This window comes from Bidens hawaiensis, unplaced genomic scaffold (genome assembly GCF_021521415.1).
Source record: "Bidens hawaiensis isolate Kalapana, Puna unplaced genomic scaffold, B.hawaiensis_p1.1 tig00061151_1, whole genome shotgun sequence".
Lineage (NCBI taxonomy): Eukaryota > Viridiplantae > Streptophyta > Magnoliopsida > Asterales > Asteraceae > Bidens > Bidens hawaiensis.
In genome coordinates, this window is record NW_027501012.1 from 24512 (window position 1) to 44524 (window position 20013).

At 36.6% G+C, this 20013-nt stretch overlaps 2 protein-coding genes across 2 annotated transcripts; one reads left to right on the top strand and one right to left on the bottom strand.

Moving 5' to 3' along the window:
- Positions 1-2320, top strand: LOC143603276 (uncharacterized). The gene is made up of 2 exons (XM_077080113.1): positions 1-648; positions 1214-2320. The coding sequence occupies exons 1-2, from the start codon at positions 1-3 to the stop codon at positions 2318-2320; spliced, it is 1755 nt and encodes a 584-aa protein (XP_076936228.1).
- A 2269-nt stretch (positions 2321-4589) lies between these two features.
- LOC143603274 (ubiquitin-like-specific protease 1D) lies at positions 4590-9532 on the bottom strand. Its single transcript, XM_077080111.1, has 15 exons — positions 9302-9532; positions 9174-9225; positions 8996-9066; positions 8709-8902; positions 8517-8565; positions 7559-7626; positions 7438-7470; positions 7216-7311; positions 7042-7129; positions 6839-6936; positions 6513-6635; positions 6157-6271; positions 5967-6074; positions 4690-4863; positions 4590-4648 (listed from the first exon to the last, which is right to left on the bottom strand). The coding sequence occupies exons 1-14, from the start codon at positions 9530-9532 to the stop codon at positions 4741-4743; spliced, it is 1449 nt and encodes a 482-aa protein (XP_076936226.1). The 3' UTR covers positions 4590-4648; positions 4690-4740.
- Between the last annotated feature and the right edge of the window lie 10481 nt (positions 9533-20013).

Consider the following 20013-nt stretch of genomic DNA (forward strand, 5'->3'; position numbering starts at 1 on the left):
ATGGACCTCTTACAGGCATACAAAGACCACGATTCCGGCGACGGCGACAACTCCGACCACCGTATGTCCTCCCCTGACTCCTCCCCACCACGCCTCTCCATCATCCCCAAATCCGCCGCCCCAAAAGTCGACGACACCATGCTCTCTCTCACCGTTACCAACAACAAAACCCTAACCAAACCCCTTGACCCGACCCAACACGTCGTCGAATTCAACCCCACCTACGACCAACTCTGGGCTCCGATCCAAGGCCCCGCCCACCCGTACGCCAAAGACGGCCTGGCTCAAGGTATGCGTAATCATAAGCTAGGGTTTGTGGAGAACGCCGCAATTGAGCCCTTTGTGTTCGATGAACAGTATAATACGTTTTATAAATACGGCTACGCTGCCGATCCGTCGGCGTCTGCTGGCTTTAATTATGTTGGGGATTTGGATGCGTTCAACCGGAACGATGCGGAGTCGGTTTATAATATTCCGCAGCATGAGCAGAAGAAGAGGAAGCTTGAGAAGAAGGAGGCTTTGGAGAAGGCTGAGGCTGATGCTGATGGTGAGGGCGTGGACCCGGATGAGGTGGATAATCCGGCTACGGATGCGTGGTTGGTTAAGAATCGGAAGAGTCCGTGGGTCGGGAAGAAGGAAGGATTGCAGGTATGCGTGTTTAGTGTTCGAATAGGATTTGAAAAACTTGAAATTTGATACGGGCCGAATTCGAAATGGTTTGGTTTCAGTAATTGAATTTGAATCGAATATGAGTTGATGATTTTAGATTCGAATTCAAGTGAGACATTTTATTTTTATTATGCATATGCACATATTTATAAAAACAATTATAGGAGCCTTTTATAAGTTATAAAGAGTCAAAATTGGAAGTTGACCACCTTAAAATATATGTAGATTGTTACAACTTTGAATATTTAGGATGTTGCAACTTTAAATGGTGTTATTTGTTTTAAAAAGTTTGTACTTTTTGCTGTTAAAAAGTGCAAGATTGTAATGGTTTTGAAATTATATTTAGAAAAGTTATTACCTTTTTGCTGAATTCGAATTACAAACTTGAATCGAGTTCTGAGTTGGCTTTTTCTATGCGAATACGAATCGAAGTTGTCAAACCATTTCGAATTCGAATCCAGCTTTGAAGTTTCAAAATTTGAATAGTTGGATTTGAATAATCTTAATATTTGAAATTTAATTCGTTGAACGCCTCTAGTCGCAGGATGAATTGACTGAAGAACAAAAGAAGTATGCGGAAGAGTATGCGAAAAAGAAAGGTGAAGCGGAAGGGAATAAAGAGAAAGGCGAAGTGTTTACGGATAAGAGCACGTTTCATGGGAAAGAGGAGAAGGATTATCAAGGCAGGTCGTGGATTGCGCCACCGAAAGATGCAAAGGCGAATAATGATCATTGTTATATACCGAAAAGATTGGTGCATACATGGAGTGGTCACACGAAGGGCGTTTCTGCTATCAGGTTCTTTCCTAAACATGGGCACTTGCTTTTATCAGCTGGGATGGATAATAAGGTTAAGATTTGGGATGTGTATAATTCGGGCAAGTGCATGAGGACTTATATGGGGCACTCTAAGGCGGTTCGTGATATATCGTTTTGTAATGACGGGTCAAAGTTTTTGACTGCTGGTTATGATAAGAATATTAAGTATTGGGATACTGAAACCGGGCAGGTGATATCCACTTTTTCGACGGGGAAGTTACCGTATGTGGTTAAGTTGAATCCGGATAATGATAAGCAGAATATACTTTTGGCAGGTATGAGTGATAAGAAGATTGTTCAGTGGGATATTAATACAGGGCAGATTACTCAGGAGTATGACCAGCATCTTGGTGCAGTGAATACAATAACGTTTGTTGATAATAACAGACGGTTTGTTACTTCAAGTGATGATAAGTCTCTTCGTGTATGGGAGTTTGGTATACCTGTGGTTATAAAGTACATTAGTGAGCCGCATATGCATTCAATGCCTGCAATTTCACTTCATCCTAATGGGAATTGGTTGGCTGCACAGAGTTTGGATAATCAGATTCTGATTTATAGCACTCGGGAGCGGTTTCAGCTTAATAAGAAAAAGAGGTTTGCTGGTCACATCGTTGCTGGTTATGCGTGTCAAGTGAATTTTTCACCGGATGGTAGGTTTGTTATGTCGGGAGATGGTGAAGGTAGATGCTGGTTTTGGGATTGGAAAAGTTGCAAAGTGTTTAGAACATTAAAGTGTCACAATGGAGTTTGCATTGGTGCTGAGTGGCATCCTTTGGAACAAAGTAAAGTCGCAACGTGCGGTTGGGATGGCTTAATTAAGTACTGGTAAGTATCTTAGTTCTTATAAATTATAAATATATAATTATAATTTATACTTGACTTATATCCATAGAATTTATAAATTTGACATACATATGGGCTCTTTATGTGTTGCAGGGACTAGTTTGTGGTCAATCTACTGCTAGCAAATATCATGCCAATTAAACCTGTAGTAAGATGGCTAGAGCTTACAAACTTACTGGCATAAAAGGAAATATGATGTCTTTGCTGCAAAATGGTGACGGTTTTATGCATCCAAGTGGCATTTTGTCATGTGTATCTTTCATGTAGCTGAGGAATAGATTAGAACTTGTATTTACTTCAAACTGCCATTGTATGGGGTATGGTTTTGAGATCATGTTTGTTTATGTCGGACCGTATATTATTGTCTTGACACCAGAGTCTGTTTCACTTTGATTAGATAAACTTTATCATATAGTTTCTTGATTATTGATTTAGCTCTGTTATTCTATAGCACTTTTTGCTGCTGGTTCAAGACGAATAGTAGTAAGGGTTGGTGTTTTCATTTGTTTAGCAACTCATGCTATTGCTATTTGACATGTGCTTTTACTATATATATTTTTCAAAGCCTACAACATTACCAGAATACCAGGTGTGGACTTCAAAGTTTGATGCTAGAAATTAACCTGATAATGCCATTGTGATACGAACCCGATTCCAGTTGAAACACCAATTCGTTAAAATAGGAGCGGCGGGAACAGTTTCTTAGTTTTGTTAAGTATTCGTGTTAGTATTAGTAGGTGCATGTTCAATTGTGTGATGGTCGATGTTTTTGTTTGTTAAAATTAGGGTTCGTTAACCTTGAATCGGGTCACCATCGTTTTCAGCTTTCAGTAATCAAGTTCTTAATTTTGGTTGTTCTTATCACATTGTGTATAACTGAATAAAACAGTGAGATCATTTATGTTGTGGTTTTATGGAGTACGCAATAGTAGTTTGGTGGCTGCTTGTTCAGTATATTAAGGGGCACCTGTAGTGAGGTAGCCCCGACACTTTTTTTTTTCCCTTAGTGTCCAAAGACCGCTATGCGACGGGTGTTTTTGATGAATTAGGCGCCCGCACATTTTTGCCATGACGCATTTGGGGAAAATGGGTTGGCCAAAGGACCAATCATAGCTCTTCCTTTTTTTAAACGTCCAAAAACCGCTATGCTACGGCGTTTTCAATGAATTAGGCGCTTGCATGTATTTGCCATGCCGGCATTTGGGGGAATTGGGTTGGTTAAAGGACCAATCATAGCTCTTCCTTTTTTTTTTTTTTTTTTCTGTATAGTTAATTTAAATAATATTTAATCATTACATGGAGCTGAACCCATTACGCATGAAACCGGAAAGCCACGATGTTTACATGGCATTGACGTGACATGAAAAAAAGACGTTTTTAGCATGTCCACTATAGATGCACGAATGTAAGTGTTATGTGAACTTCGCATAGAATTAGGTCATGGCTCCCATACGATGAAAATCGAGGATTGTTCTTATTAATCACTTACATCTTAGAATTGCCATAAGACAGATTTTGTCATGTGTAAATCAGTAATCTAACAACACAATTATCATGCATGTTGGTGGATTAATTTAGTCATAACACTTGATGAGAATCTTGATATTTTGGAAATTGAAGGACGCAGCTTTATCAACTTGTGCACAGAGTAGCAAGGAAACATTCTTTAAGTTGGTTCACATGTATGATACAACTTTTCGCAACTCAATCATAGATGATCGAATCATACACCAGACCATTTGTATAATAATGAACAAATACAAGAAATAATGGTGTTAACCTAGCCGTTCATAAGTTACTTCATATTGGATTGCTAAAAACTCAAATTAATTCGAACTTATATTAGAACTCTTTTAGCAAACTAGCTCTGGCTCAAGCTTTGAATATCTAGCTAGACTAGGCTTATGAGCTTCACTAGTCTAATCGCGCCAACAATCTGTATAATCTTTTAATGACATGATAAAAATTTAATTTCTACATTATGCTTATGAATTAATATATAATATGTGTTATATGAAAATTATAATTATAAATATATAAATTAACTATAAATATAGAAAATAATGACTAGTAAATACAAAACGAGTCAAGCCCGAGCAAGCTCAAACTTGAAAATTACCCTCCTACCAAATTAAATATCCTAAATAAGAAGAATAATTTCTTTACTAGCATAAACATTGCTTTTTGAGATAGTCACACATTTAACATAGCCCAAATCTTTATTTCTCATAAAGCAGTTGGCAAAAGGTGCATTGAGGCATTCTATGATTGGCATGGATTATTTCTTTCCTTTTAAGGGGTCAACCATTTCTACCTTTTTTTTAACAATTGCACTGCTTTTAATCCTTCCTATACAAAAATGTATATACAACTAAAAACTCAACTTTTACCATAAAACTGTTATTACTAAGTCTTGGGAGATGAGGTGGATTCCTTCTCTTTAGCTTTCTTGAACTCTTCTACAAGTAGATCATAAATTTTGCCTCTTAATTTGGATGCTTCTTGAGGCCGAAACCATTGTCTGCTAAACTGATAATAAAGATGCATTCATTCACAAATCAGGCGTAATTACTAGCATAACTCAGAATTTCATATATATCGCTACAAAACGTGAGAAATAGCACATACACCCAACCCAACCCAAACTTATAATATCATATGTCCTTGAAAACTAACTTAAATATCAAATTCACCCATTTAATGATAACAATTCAATGAATGGTCATTTTACCGTTATTTGCTAGAACTCTAAAATTCCATATTTTTTAACATTATAATTTTAATTCCATATTTACCCATTTTAACATTATAATTTTACATTTACGGTTAACAATATTTTTCTCAAAATATGAAATTTACAACTATACCCAGTAGATCCCACAAATAATCAAAGCTATCAGGAGGGTTTGAGGAGGGTGGGGTGTAGGCAGCCTTATCTATATCCCTAAGGATAGAGAGCTTGCTTCTAGCGAGACCATCGGCTCACAAAATAATACTAAATAAACAAGTAAATAAAAGTTTATAAAATAGAATAAAATAAAATAGAACAGTAGCACAGAAATAATATACTAAAAACTATATAATATTAGTGACATTCGAACAACAATTCATCATAGATAGATTAAAACAAAACTAAGGTAAAATTAAGCCAACAAATAAAAAAAATAGAAATAATAATAAATAAAAGAAAACAGAAAATAAAAATAATAATAAGATAAAAAAGTTATACAGGAAATAACCCCTCCTCCTAAAGGTCCTCAGCGTTAGTTCTACATTTTCTTTTATAATATGATATTTACTCATTTAATAAAAAACAAGTCATTTTTAACCATCCCGTTTTCTTTTATAACGTTTTAAATAATATTGTTAATAAGTAAATATAGTTTTTTTTTAAATGGGTAAATTTGAAATTCTAAAGTCTTACAAAAACAAGGGTAAAATGATAATTTCTTGAATTATTTTTGCAAAATGGGTTTATTTTGATAGTTTAACTAGTTACAAAGAGCATATATGATCTTTTTAGTTTAGGTTAGGTATATAATATTTCACAAGTTTATAGGAGGTATATATGAAATTCTCCTTAAAATTTTTTATAAAAATACATTGGCTCTATAAATCAAGTAAAAATGTACCATCGATAGATCTTTCTTTCTGAACCTCTCTGGAGCTTCTTTAATGAAGCGTTCCATATAAAGCAGGACAAAGAGCCCACAATCATAATCGTTCTTCTGCTGTGGAACCTGACAAAATTGCAAAATTACCCTGATGAAATAACTAAAACTGTTTAAAAGATGTAAAAACGCAAGCTATGAAAATGTTTACCGTAACCCTTTTGTGATCCACTCTCTGGTCAAGATTTTCACAGATTTCATCTGTAACAGGTGAGCCAGCAGGAGACTTTGATTTTGTTAGGTAGCTCCACTCTTCTTTAAGAAATCTAGAATTTGAATATTTATACAACAATAACAAGTTAATTGAAACATGCTATTTGAAAAATACACAATATAACCACACTTCAAAACATGTGCAGTTTCCTATCATATTAATATCAGACAAGAACAGGAAAACTCCATTGAAAAAGAGTGGATTGATGATTGTGAAATGATTTACAGCATGTATTTACCATTAGTCATAGTATCTATAATCATGTAACTATAATTGACAGTCATATATTATACCTTTTAATGTTATCAAACAGTGACATGCTGTCATGCAGACCAAGTGAATCCAAATGTAGCAAAGTTGGGCCTAATTCATCTTCCTTGCCAGGTAGACATATTATCACCAGGCTCCAATGAGCACTGCACAACTAAAAAAAACATTAATATACATACGCAACTACATCAGATATGCTTTCTAAGCATTTAACGTGTCCATATTAGACAATTAAAACAATCAATTATGCTATAACTGATAACAGTCCTATTAGAAACATGACAATTAACATCTTTTGAATATTAGGAATGAGAAATCATGAATGCTTGATACAAGTTCAAAAGCTTACTTTTCATGTACGGGCAGAAGAATATATGCTTTCTCAAATAAACTCACACCTTTCCACCACTTTCTGAACTTGAGAAAGGAATCTTCCTTGTAGCTCAGCTACCAAAAAATTAGTTTTTCGCCATTAGTTATACAAGTGCTATAAGTGCTTTATGTTGCACACAGTTCACTAGTTCAAGAAAACGAAATTGAAAAATAATATACCTTTTCCAACTTGTTATAAAAATATGTATTGAAGAAATGAAAATGGCACGTTGCACTCTTGGAGGAAGATGATTGCTGCTGAAGATATCTATTCAAAAGGAAAAAAATGGAAATCATCAAATAAAAAAGATTAGACGTTATTAAAGGGTGCCCAAGTGACAACAAAATACTAACCGTATATAAAAGTTCATAATAATGGATGAAATACATGCTTCAGGAGCAAGACATGCAATGTGGGTATGATCAACTTCAACAGAATTCGGGTCATCCCTGCAAATTCACAATCGAAAATAAAGGAAAACCAAAACATAAGTTATAAATCTATAGTTTTATAGTATATGACGAATTCCAAGAAATGATAAATCATCCAACATAATCAGAGGCAATGTGTCGTACCTTGATGGGTAGTAGATTTTACCATCTTTTACGCTGAAATTCGAATATATTAAATTAGAACTTTTTTGCTATCTTAGATAGACAAGCAGATAAATGGAAGAAATCAATAACACCTAGTTACCTAAGATCCAAATTTAACATAAATTTCTGAACCACAGGCTCCTCATCCACTAAACAGTAAGACCGTCCCTGTTGAGAAAGAGACCATTAGAAACTAAAAGCAGGGAAATTACCACATACCCTCAACATGGCCTCCTATAACTAATGTCTCATATAATAAATACTAGACGGTGCCCGCGCGATGCAGCGGGTGTTTGAACGCAGACCCTGTTAATCACGTAACAATTATGAGTGTTCATGGTTCGGTTTAAAATCTTGAAACCGTTTAAACTGGACATCGGTTTGGTTTCATGGTTGGTTTTTTTACTTTCAGTCGGTTGGTCGGTTTCATATTTGTTGGTGTTTAGTTAGAATTGATGGTATAGTTAAATTAATAATTATTTTAAACTAAATTTATTATCAAAGCTTAAACTGTGAAACCAAAACCGAAATCAGATCGTTAGTAACAGTTCGGTTTCAATTTTCAATGGATCAGTTTTAGTTTTGGAGGACAAAAACTCGGTGCAAACGGTTGGGCTCATAAGTTTAACTTAAAAACCATCAAAATGAACACCTCTATGTAACATATTAATATTTTTTAAATTGAAAAATTATAACAGTATCATACTCAAATTAAAGAGAACAAAGTGCCTACTTTTATGGTGCAATTTTTTTACAAAAATATTAACGTATGAAAAAGTTATGACCATTTAAAAATCGTAGGAAGGAAGTCGGTTTAAAATTGAAATTGAAAACATAACATTGTTAAAGACAAGGAAGCAAACTTGTAACTATATTTTGAAAAATTGAGAGTTTACGTATGAGTTGTATTTAAAATACAAATTTACCCTCTTTTGTACATGTACCTTATGCATTAAATTATGTAAAACTCTTAAAATCAAGTGCCATAATTTGCCCTTGTCTCAGACATTATATATAGTAGAGATATAGATATAGATATAACTATGGAAATAACTTACAAATCTAGGCCTCAAATTCATAGAGGGTGGATCTTGAGGAGAGTTTGGCCTGGCAAAAGAAAACAAAATTAACTTAAAGATACAACTAATAAAAATAATGTCAGAAGTAATGCAATTGTGTAAGGCCATTTGAAGGAAATGATAGCGTATCAATTATTATAAGAATATATACATGGAGACAATTCTTCTTACTCTGAGAAAGACGTAGGAGAATCACCATCTTCTTGTTTATCAATGGAGTTTATCTTTCTCTTACGATTGGCTAAAGAAGTCTTCCTGCATCTTCCCTTACCCGGAAGCTGACTCTTTGACTTAGATTTTCGCCCTTGACAAGGATTGATGTAAGGCGAATCTTTTTCAAATGCGCAGACAGTCCTAGAATCTTTCTGCTAATCAACAAACAAATACAAATATGCATTGATTCTCCCAAAAAAAAAAAAAAAAACTAATGATTCGGGTGTAAAGAAGAATCATCATACGTCTTCTTCCATCTTCTTGCGGACAAAATCAGCATACTTTGATAAAGATTTCTTTTTCCCATGGGAAGCACCTATACAAAAGAGATTCAACAGTACAAATAATAAACGAATGTTGTAATTGGTTGTTATGATCCCAGGCTTAACAAGGAGTGAGCATTTATGTAAATTAAAATGTTACCGTCATCACTATGATCAGAAAGGTGTATTGTCTCTTCACATCCATTATCAGCCTGTTAAGAAAGAATATAAGGAATTGTAACCCTTACAAAAGCAAAGCAAAGCAAAGCAAAGCAAACCTAACCTAACCTTGTCCAATTGAAGCTTGTTTCTCCGTTCCAATTCACGCTCATGCCTCATCAGATTGGCCTTAAACTTTTGGCCTCCATCCGGCAGCCTGACACCTATCGTTTGAAAGTTTCGTTTGATCCTCGCAACACTCTCCGCTATTTCACGGTCCGATTTCCCCATCAGCTCCAAATCCTCATCCGCACTCTTCTCTTCCGGCTTCTTCCTCTTCACTCCGTTTTCTTCATCCATAATGCAAGTCAAATCGCCGGTTCCGTCAAGGCGTGCTGCTGCAACCTACCATGGCTGGGCCGTCAGCTGTCAAGGGTTTTATGTTTTACCAACTTTTTTTTATTTTTAGTTTTACATATAAATAAAATAAAGTTTGAAAACACCCATTACGGGGGTTGTTTTACATTTTCGTTTTCAATATTTATATGTCTATTTGGATTTTAATTTTATTTATTGTAAGAAATTAATATACTTGAGGTTTGATGATAAAATGGTTTCACAAATAGATGATATGTTATAATCTGGTTTAAAAGCTATCTGGTTTAAAATGCATGTACATTTTAGTTTTAACATGAGAACGTAATAAATAATAGCAATTTATAAAAAAATGAGAACGTAAGACACAATATCAAATACAATACCAATCTACATAAACAATTATTTGTAATAACAAAGAAAAAAACCTAAAACAAATACTTATGACGTCTCATAATCGAAAATTAGCAAATACAAACAAAAAATAACATAAAACACTTATAAAAATAAAACTAATAATAATAGCAAATTGGTTCTTACTGTTTTCATGTTAAGAATAAAATGTATTTGATCTTGTTTCTAATTTTTAGTATATCCCTGTTTTATAGGATTTTCATATCAAATATTTAATGAGATTAATTTTTAATATAATGAGATGTTATAACCCGTTTAAGAGCTATCTGGGTTTGGTGAGACCTTTACCCGTGAATTCGGGTCAAATGTGTGAGAAGCCTTCATTTACAAATAAAGCAATCTGATGGCTCGAAAGAATGGTTGTTTTACATTTTTTATTTTTTAATATTTATTTTTGGGATTTTAATTTTCTTTATTGTAAGAAAGTTAATAATATACTTAGCGTTTGATGATGAAAGAGTTTCATAAATAAATGATATGTTATAACCCGTTTAAAAGCTATCTGGATTTGATGACCCATGACCTGCTTATGTTTTTTACTATAAAATTGTTTATTAATTATAAATAATATCTTTTTCTTTTTAAATTGGATATTAAATTTTAGTATATCCCTATTTTATAGGATTTTCACATCAAATAATTGGTAAGATTAATTTTTAATTTAATGAGATGTTATAACTCGTTTAAGAGCTATCTGGTTTTGGTAAGACCCATACCCATGAATTTGGGTTAAATCAAAGAGAGGCCTCCATTTAAAAATTAAGCAATCTGGTGGCTTCCATAAAAGGAGGAAGCGACCACATCGTGACACATAGGATTTTAGGGTTTTGGTTTATATATATTATAGATTAAATTAAACGGGTATTCACATAATGTGACGGTCATTTTAACACGGATCCTAATAATTGTTTTGGTTAAAAATTAATAAATGTGATTTTACAACCAAATTAGTAAACGGGACTTGGTGCTTGCTTGAAATGAATGTAAAACTTGCTAGAACACAGAGATTTGTTGCGAGTAAAAACCCGTTATCCTGAGGATAACAAGAAAAAAACCTCGGGCGGTGAAAACTATCACCACCAGTTTATTAATAACAAAAGGTGGTTACAAGTGGTGGAGCTCAAACTGGATCGTGTTATAGAATGCGAGTACTAGTAAGTCTCATGTGCTAAGAGTGTGTGTATGGATCCGAGTGTTGCTCTATTTATAACAAAAAGAAGCTAACAATAATGCCTACAATTTAGGAAATAAAATACTTAATCCAATTAGCCGTTAATTCCTCCATTAAGCACGTTTTCCTTTTTGAACACGCCCTATTAACTGCAAGTTCGAGTCTTCACGGAATTATGATAAATTTCTTGACCTGGTAAACAAGGAAAGACAGCAAACATTTTGTTAATTATACAATATATTTAGGATACCTGTTACCTTGAAGGATACCATATCGAAGTTATCCTGAACATACTACTTGCCTAGGATACTGAAAATCCTAGCCCCAACAATTGTCCCCAAATTTAACAGTTGTTGATATAGATTACAGCTGTAAAATTTTTGAATTTTGAATTTCTGCATCCGTGATGGATCTTGCTGCACGTGTCACGCATCCTAGTAATCTGCTAAACCCTAGATTGTCCATATAACTACCCGGATAAATAATCCTTTCATTCATCGGTTCCTTTATCCAGATAATTTCTTCTTTCTTCCTCTTCTTTATCTTCACAAAACCATGTCTCCAAAACTTCACCCTTTCGGCATTGATGATTTCGTGTCACAAAATCTCCTCGCAAGCCCCACGAGTGAGATATGTACTTTTAACAACATCGACATCGCAAATCTACATTCCCGAGGTTGTTTTCATCCGAGAACTGTTTTCCGAGCTTTCGATCTTTCCGTCCTATCCGATCTTGTTTCCAATACCTGGATTTTTTTCCGTATTTGCCATTCAAGATTGGTTTTTCTTACCCTTTCCCCCCTTTCACCACTGAGTTCTTCAATAGGACTAGGTTGAGTTTTATCCAAACCATGCCCACGGTTTGGAGAACTCTATTCACGCTAGAAAGGCTGATCGCCCATGCCCTTGACTTCACGCTTTCTGAACTTGCCTTCGTCTATGACCTCCGTAGCCATGGCTCCTCAAGATACCTCCTCAAGACCAAATCTAACCGAACCCCACTCGTTTTGAGAAATACCCAAAATAACGATCAATGGAAGAAGCAGTTCTTCTTTGTTAGGAGAGATTCCCTTCCTCATCCTGACAATCTTCCATACCTTTGGGTTTCCAAGAGTAGGATACATTATTACGAAGCCGTATGCTGATATGTCAGTAACTGATATGCTTTGCTTTGTTTTCTTGCAGCTTTGAAGTTCTTTGAAATTGCTCCTCCCAGCAAAGAGACCGAGAGTAAGCTGAACTCTTTCTTCCTCATAGACAAAGAAGAGAGGACCTTCCACTTCCAGCCAGTTTTTCAAGAACCATCCCAGTCGGCGGGATCCGCTATGTCTGGTAAGAAATATCGACATATTAGTGGAAAAATTTAAGGATTAGAGATAATGACCTGTGTTTTCTGTAGGTAAATCTGCTTCCGTTTTCGTGCTTGAAGACATTGATAGTATGGCCTCTACCCGTAGCACCAAGAAGAAGGAAGCCGCTTCTGTTCCCCAGCCAAAACCCAAAAGCAGTCGTGCCAAGGGTTCAAAAAAGAGGAAGACCCAGGAATTTTCCGACTCTTCTCCGACTTGCAACCTTGAGTTTAATAAGGTATGTCTTCTGATCATATCCTCGTATTTTGAAGATAATATATGCTGAGAATAATTTGTTTTGAGCAGGGACTGGAGCAGCTATCCTCCAGCTTTAACGATCTGCACTACGAACTCCTTGATGCCAATACCTGTATTGCCGAAATGCTGAAGATCGGGACCTCTAAGACCAACCTCCTTGACAAGAAAACCAAGGAGATTGAGGATCTGAAGCAGGAACTCGCGCTGGCCAAAAAGGAACTCGTTCGTCAAGAAGCGGATCGTTTGGTGCAAATCCAAGAGGTTACTGAGGGAGCAAAGAGGTCCGCTGCTATTTCCATCTTCCAATCTCGACTCAAGATGGCTAAGGAGGCCAAAGATGCTGGTATTGACACTTCCTTTTGGGATGTGGCTGCTTGGGAGAAAGTTTTGGCTGAGCTTAATGGGGAAAGTGTGGAGGAAGCAGGTCCAAGCGGAGCGGAGAAGGCAGCGGAGGAGGCTGTGGAGGTGGCGATCAAGGGGACGGTGAAGGCGATTGGTGACGAAGCACAACTGGGCAATGAAGGCGGAAAAGACAAGGTCTGAGCCCAGTTTTTTAAGTATGTTTGTTTGTGGTTTGATGTTGGTTTGTAATGGCTTGTTGAACAATTTACTTTTCTGTCAATTATGCTTAGGATAATAGGATACATGGTTGGAGGGATTTTGACTTTTCAAGACGAAGCCCATGTTATCTTGACTTTTGAACATCTAGCAATGCTTGGGTGGAGGGATCTTCCACTTGTTGAAGATGAAGCCCTTGCATTGTCTTTTTATCTATCTGCATTTAATGTTAGTAATGATATGATCTTGTGGCTTTAGCATTGTGTTTTGTATGTCATTTTAGATAATTTATTTGAATATGTTTTCCTTTGTGGCTTTAGCATTGTGTTTTGTATGTCATTTTAGATAATTTATCTGAATATGTTTTACTTAGAACATGTCTCGTGAAAAAAATTTAAGTTTTTGAAATAGAATATCTCGAGGATAATATGTCCTAAACATATTTCTTAAACTCTTCATATTTTAGAATAAAATATTCTAAGGGTTATATCTCTCAAAATATGTTTTTAAGTCCTATTATGTATTGAGATAAAATATCTTAAAGATAATACATCATTAAATCTAGAGTGTTGATAAATACTTTTAAGAGAAATCAATTTGATATGTTTTTAACATAACACATCCGAAATGGTCTTAAAATTTCTAAAGTAAGATACGTTAAATATAATACATCTATGAAATATATTCCCAAAACTTATCATATTTAAAAATACAATATTTGAGGTTGGTGTATTTTAGAGAACATGTCCTTAATATATTTAGAAAAAATATCTTAAGGATAACACATCCAGAAAATATATCTTTAAAACCTCTATAAGTGAGACTTGACACAATTAAGCCGAAAGATCATATTTCAAATAAAATGCGAAGGAAAGATTAAGTATAAAAGTGTACCTTCGCAGATGATAATAAATTGACAAACTTACACACGATGTCCCCAATTGTTGGTCTTTTTATTCACCATGCTTTTGAGATTTGCTAAGTTAGAAAACAACTCAGTAACATCTCTACACTTAGCGACCTGGCTGAATTCTGATCTGTTAAAACAAAGTTAGATAATTCTGGCGATAAAGCCCATTAACTGGCGATAGAGCCTACTTACTGACGGTAAAGCCTATTTTTTGGCGACAAGGCCGTTACTTGAGAGACATGAAAATGTCTAAACCTTAGATAAAACTGGGGAAAGTCCCAACGCGTGGACATGAAAATGCCAAAACTTTAGATAACATGAAAATGTTATAAACCTTAGATAACATGTAAATGATATAAACCATATATGTGACACGTCTGCCACTTATCTTGAGGATTCGACATATAGCCAACAACAAACGGATTATCAGCTGGTCTGGTCCGCCTGCCTCGAACTATACTCGATCATCGTGCGCTCCAGGCGGGGTGTTACCCAATTCGTGAGAAAGGTGAAGACCTTTAAACCTTAGTAGATATTAGGGATATCATATTCGTGTGGGAGGTGATCAGCCTCTAATTGTTGTCAAGATAACGTATCCTTAGGATAACTGCAAAACACTAAACTCTTAATGAGGGGTGGGTGTTAGCCTGGCTAACACCCCTCCGATGCTTAAGTCAGTAAACTTGATAAAGAGATAATAAAATTTTTAAATATGAAACAATGTAAAAGTAGATCAGTGAACATACCTTTATCCTAAGATGCTGAGGATTTAAACATACCAGTTAAGGATACTAGCAAAAATATGCTTTAAGATGGATAGCATTCCAAGCCCTTGGTATAGGAACACCCTCCATAGTGATCAATCTGTAAGCCCCTTTGCCTGCTTCTGAATCGATCAAGTAAGGACCTTCCCACTTTGGAGCTAGCTTTCCATCTGCTGGGTTAGTGGTATTCTGGAATGCCTTTCTTAATACCATATCTCCTACTTGGAATCTTTGAATTCGGATGTTTTTGTTGTAGGACTTGGCTATTCTTTGCTGGTATGCTGCCATCTTGATTTTGGCAAGATCTCTGAGCTCGTCAATAGTGTCTAGATCTTCAGAAAGGCTTTGGTTGTTGGACTCAGTATCTTGTATGCTGGTTCTTGTTGTGGGGATCACCATCTTTGTAGGGATAACAGCTTTGGCCCCAAACACCAAAGAGAAGGGTGCTTGACCCGTTGCATTTTTTGAAGTGGTTCTATCAGCCCAAAGAACGAATGGTAGTTCTTCAGCCCATTTTCCCTTCTTTGATCCCAATTTCTTCTTCAAATTGTTTGTTAGGGCTCGGATTTTCGGTATCCTCAGCCAGCGGTATGTTCGGGATAACTTCAAGATATGGTATCCTCCGAGGTAACAGGTATCCTAAATATATTGTATAAATTAACAATTTGTTCGCTATTTTCCTTATTTAAACAGGTCAAAGGACATTGCCATGATCTCCTGGAGACTCGGACTTGCAGTTATTAGCACGTGATTAGAAAGGAAACGTGGGAATTAACGGCTAACTAGAAGGAGTCAATAATTTCCATATTTATAAGAATTTTGTTAGCTTTTTTTTTATATATAAATAGAGCTACACACGGATAATAAGACACACCTTAGCACACGAGACTTACTAGTACTCGCAATCATTGTAAACACGATCCAGTTTTGAGCTCCACCATTTGTAACCACTTTTTATTAATAAACCGGTGGTGATAGTTTTCACTGCCTGAAGTTTTTTTCTTGTTACCCTTAGGATAACGAGTTTTTTCCTTGCAACAAATCTCTGTGTTCTAGCAAGTTTTACATTCATTTTAAGCAAGCACCTAGTCCCGTTTACTAATTTGGTTGTAAAATCACACTTGTTAATTTTTGACCAAAACAATTTGGCGCCCACCGTGGGGCTATCGGTGCTTCAATCCATCAAAAACCATTTGTTTCACACTCAATCACTTTCATTCCCTTCAGTATGGCATCATAACCAAAAGCTAGTTCTGTCTTTGCTCCGGTGGTCGCTGCTGCTTCAAGTGTCAACCTAGGACCTCCACCGGTGCTGAAGAAAAACACTTAGCCCAGAGGAGAACTTCTACCATACGCGGGATCCTCTTCACGGCTAGATCTGGTAATCTCTAACAGTGACATTTTTGCTTTGATGAAACAGGTCAAAACTCACATGGAGCAGCAAGAGAAGACCAACTCAAGGCTATTTAAGGAGATTGAAGGGATCAAAAAGAAACCAGGGCAGGAGGCCACTCTAATCATGCCCAGGGTCCTTGATTTTGGTTCTCCAGGATCATCTATCATTAAGAATCCCGGATCCTTGGGGACACAATCAGCAAGGATTCCATCTCAGCAGCAGTCTGGATACTAGGGAACCTACCCTTCGGTATCCTCGGAATTATTCAGACCTACGAGACCAGACTCCATCAACATGCAGCCTCGTTCAACCATACCAGTCGGCATATTCTCATTAGGATCTGCTATGGTATCCTCTGAAGTGCACATCGGGGATGATATCCCTATGAAGGCATCATTTTATCCTGAGAATACCCTCAACGGAGATACTAGTCGTCAAGGCTCAGGATACCAAAGGCCTCACCATGATCTTGGTAACAATATATCTAACACAAATTTATATGCTAACTGTGGATTTATGCAGGATAAGGGGATATCCCCCGAGATAGCCAGAGAATTACAAAAAATAAAGGATATGATTTCTAATATCCCCGGGGTAATACATCCCATACCTGAAGTTCCAACAGGTAGCCACAGGTTATCCAGGTTCACCTGACCTATATGCGACGTGGAGATTCCCAAGAAGTTCCAAACTCCCAGCATGAAGCTATACGATGGCACTACGGATCCTGAGGAACACGTAGCTCAGTATAGAGAAAGGATGGAGATCAACCCCATCCCCATTGACATCAAAGAGGCTTGCCTATGCAAGGGATTTGGTTCAACACTAACGGGACCGACTCTCAAATGTTTACTAAGTATTCCTTCCAACACTATTACTTCATTTGCTCATCTGATTAACTTGTTCAACAATCAATTTTCTTGTAGTAAATCTTTTGAGAAAATTACAGGTGATTTATATAGAATTGTTCAGCATAACAATGAATTCTTAAGGGATTACATAACCAGATTTAGCAGGGAAGCTTTGAAAATCCCCAACATTGACATGGCAGCTGCCGTCAAAGCCTTCAAGATGGGACTAAGGAAGGATTCTCCTTTCTATGACGACCTTGTCATGACCCTATGCAGGAATCTTGATGAAGTCAGAAACAGGCATTAAGATACATTCAGCTAGAGGATGACAAGAAGGCTTATGGAAGCTTGGTTATCCTGAAGTATGAGTCTACCAACAGAAAGTCAGACACTCCACAGAAGTTCTCTAGGCCCAAGCCTTATTCCAAGCAGGATAATCCTAGGATAAATGCTGTGGAAGAAGACGAAGATGACGAAGAGTATCCTAAAATATCTTAATATTTTTTTAACATTGATATTGGTGGTGTGATATGTGCCATGTAGGATTTAGGTGACAAGGCTAGATAGCCTAAGAAAAACGAAAAACCCGGATCCAACAAAGACAAGTCCAAATGGTGTGCCTTCCATGAAGACTTTGGCCATTGCACTAAAGATTGCATAGCACTTTGGAAGGAAATAGGATACCTTCTCAGCTAAGGATACCTGAAGGAACTGTTTGGAAGAAACAAAAACAAAAGTCAGGATCCTGTCAAGATACCTGAAAGGGCACCTTCACCTCCACCTGGGGCTAAGGTTGTATCCTTTATCTTGGGAGGATCGGACATCTGTGGAACTTCATATTCTTCAGCTAAGAAGCGTTCAAAATAATGAAGATGGACAACGGAGAAAGACCTCTCCATACCTCCACGTTAACAACTCAAAGAATTAAATCATTTGATGACGGGGATAGATGTGATCTTGTGGATCCCAATCATGACAGTTTGGTAATTACTTTATGTATAGCTAACTGTTTTGTGCATAGGATACTCGTTGATGGAGGCAGCTCTGTGAACATCATCCTACTTGATGCCTTGAAGAAAATAGATATTCCTGATACGATTATCCCGAGATCCTTGGTTCTCGTGAGATTTAGTGGGGAGATCAAGAATACCCTGGGAGATATCAAACTTACAGTATACATTGAGGGAGTAAACTCTCTACAAAAATTTTATGTTATTGACTCATTGTCTTGTTGTAATGTGATCTTAGGCAGGCCATGGATTCATGACATGAAGACAGTACCCTCAACATACCATCAGTGTGTAAAACTTCCAAGTCCTTGGGGAGTTATCAAGCTAGAAAGTGACCAACAAGACGCCAAAGATTGCTATGCAACATCAATGAAGCTGGCTGCAAAGCCTACTTAAGCATAACAATTACTGAAACAACCAGGGGAGGTCCTGCAAGCTAGAGAGCAATGTGTGAAAGAAGTATCTTTGGATCCTCAGGATACTGAGATCAAAGTATTGTTAGGATCAAGTATTCCTGAAGATATTGAGACGAAATTAATATCTTTCCTAAAGAAAAGAGCTTCTACCTTCGCCTGGAAACATGAAGATATGACAGGTATCTCTAAATCTATAATTACTCATAAACTTGGTATAGATAAATCTTTCAGGCCGGTACATCAAAAGCGAAGGAAGTTTGCTCCTGAGAGAAACGTTATCATACAAGAAGAAGTGCAGAAGCTGCTCAAGACCAAAATGATAATAGAGTTCCACTACCATGGATGGTTGGCCAATCTAGTTATAGTCCAGAAGAAGAATGGAAAGTGGAGAGTGTGCGTGGACTTCACAGACCTGAATAAGGCCTGTCCAAAAGACCCATTTCCACTCCCCACACATTGACTCAATGGTGCATGCAACTGCTGGCCATGAACTGCTAACCTTCATGGATGCATTCTCAGGATTTCAACAAATTCAAATGGAGCCTTCAGATCAAGAAGACACAGCCTTCATGACTCCCACAGGTATATACTGTTATATTGTAATGCCTTTTGGACTAAAAAATGTAGGTGCAACATACCAAAGGCTAGTCAACATGATATTCAAAGACCAACTGGGGGACACGATGGAAGTCTACATAGATGACATGGTGGTAAAGTCAAGGAGGGTTGAGGATCATCTCAAAGACTTGGCAACAGCATTTGACATCCTGGATGAGTATAACATGAAACTTAATCCAACAGATGCATCTCAAGATCTTCAGAGAAGTGTAAGGACTTCTATGATATCCTGAGAAAGAATCAAAAATTTGAATGGGGAGAGAAGAAAGAAAGGGCGTTGGTATCCTTGAAGGAATACTTATCCTCAACACCACTCAGGATGAAGCCAGTTGATGGTGAACCATTATCCTTGTACTTCGCTGTTTCTGGGAGTGCAATAAGTGCTGTCTTAGTCAAGTATCACGAAGGTCAACAACATCCGATATATTATGTAAGTAAAAGTCTACTAGATGTTGAATCCAGGTATTCTTATATTGAAAAGTTAATTTTGGCACTTATAATGGCTTCTACTAAATTAAGAGACTATTTTGAAACCCATTTTATTCATGTAAAAGCTAACTATCCTATTAAAGCTGTTTTGAGAAAACCAGAAATGTCAGGTAGGATGGCAAAGTGGGCTATGAAACTTAGTGCATACGATATCTTGTATGAGCCAAGGGCAGCCATCAAATCTCAGGCACTTGCCGACTTTGTGGCTGATTTTAGCCAGAATATACTTGAGGAAGTAGAAAAGGAAGTTCAACTATTGGAG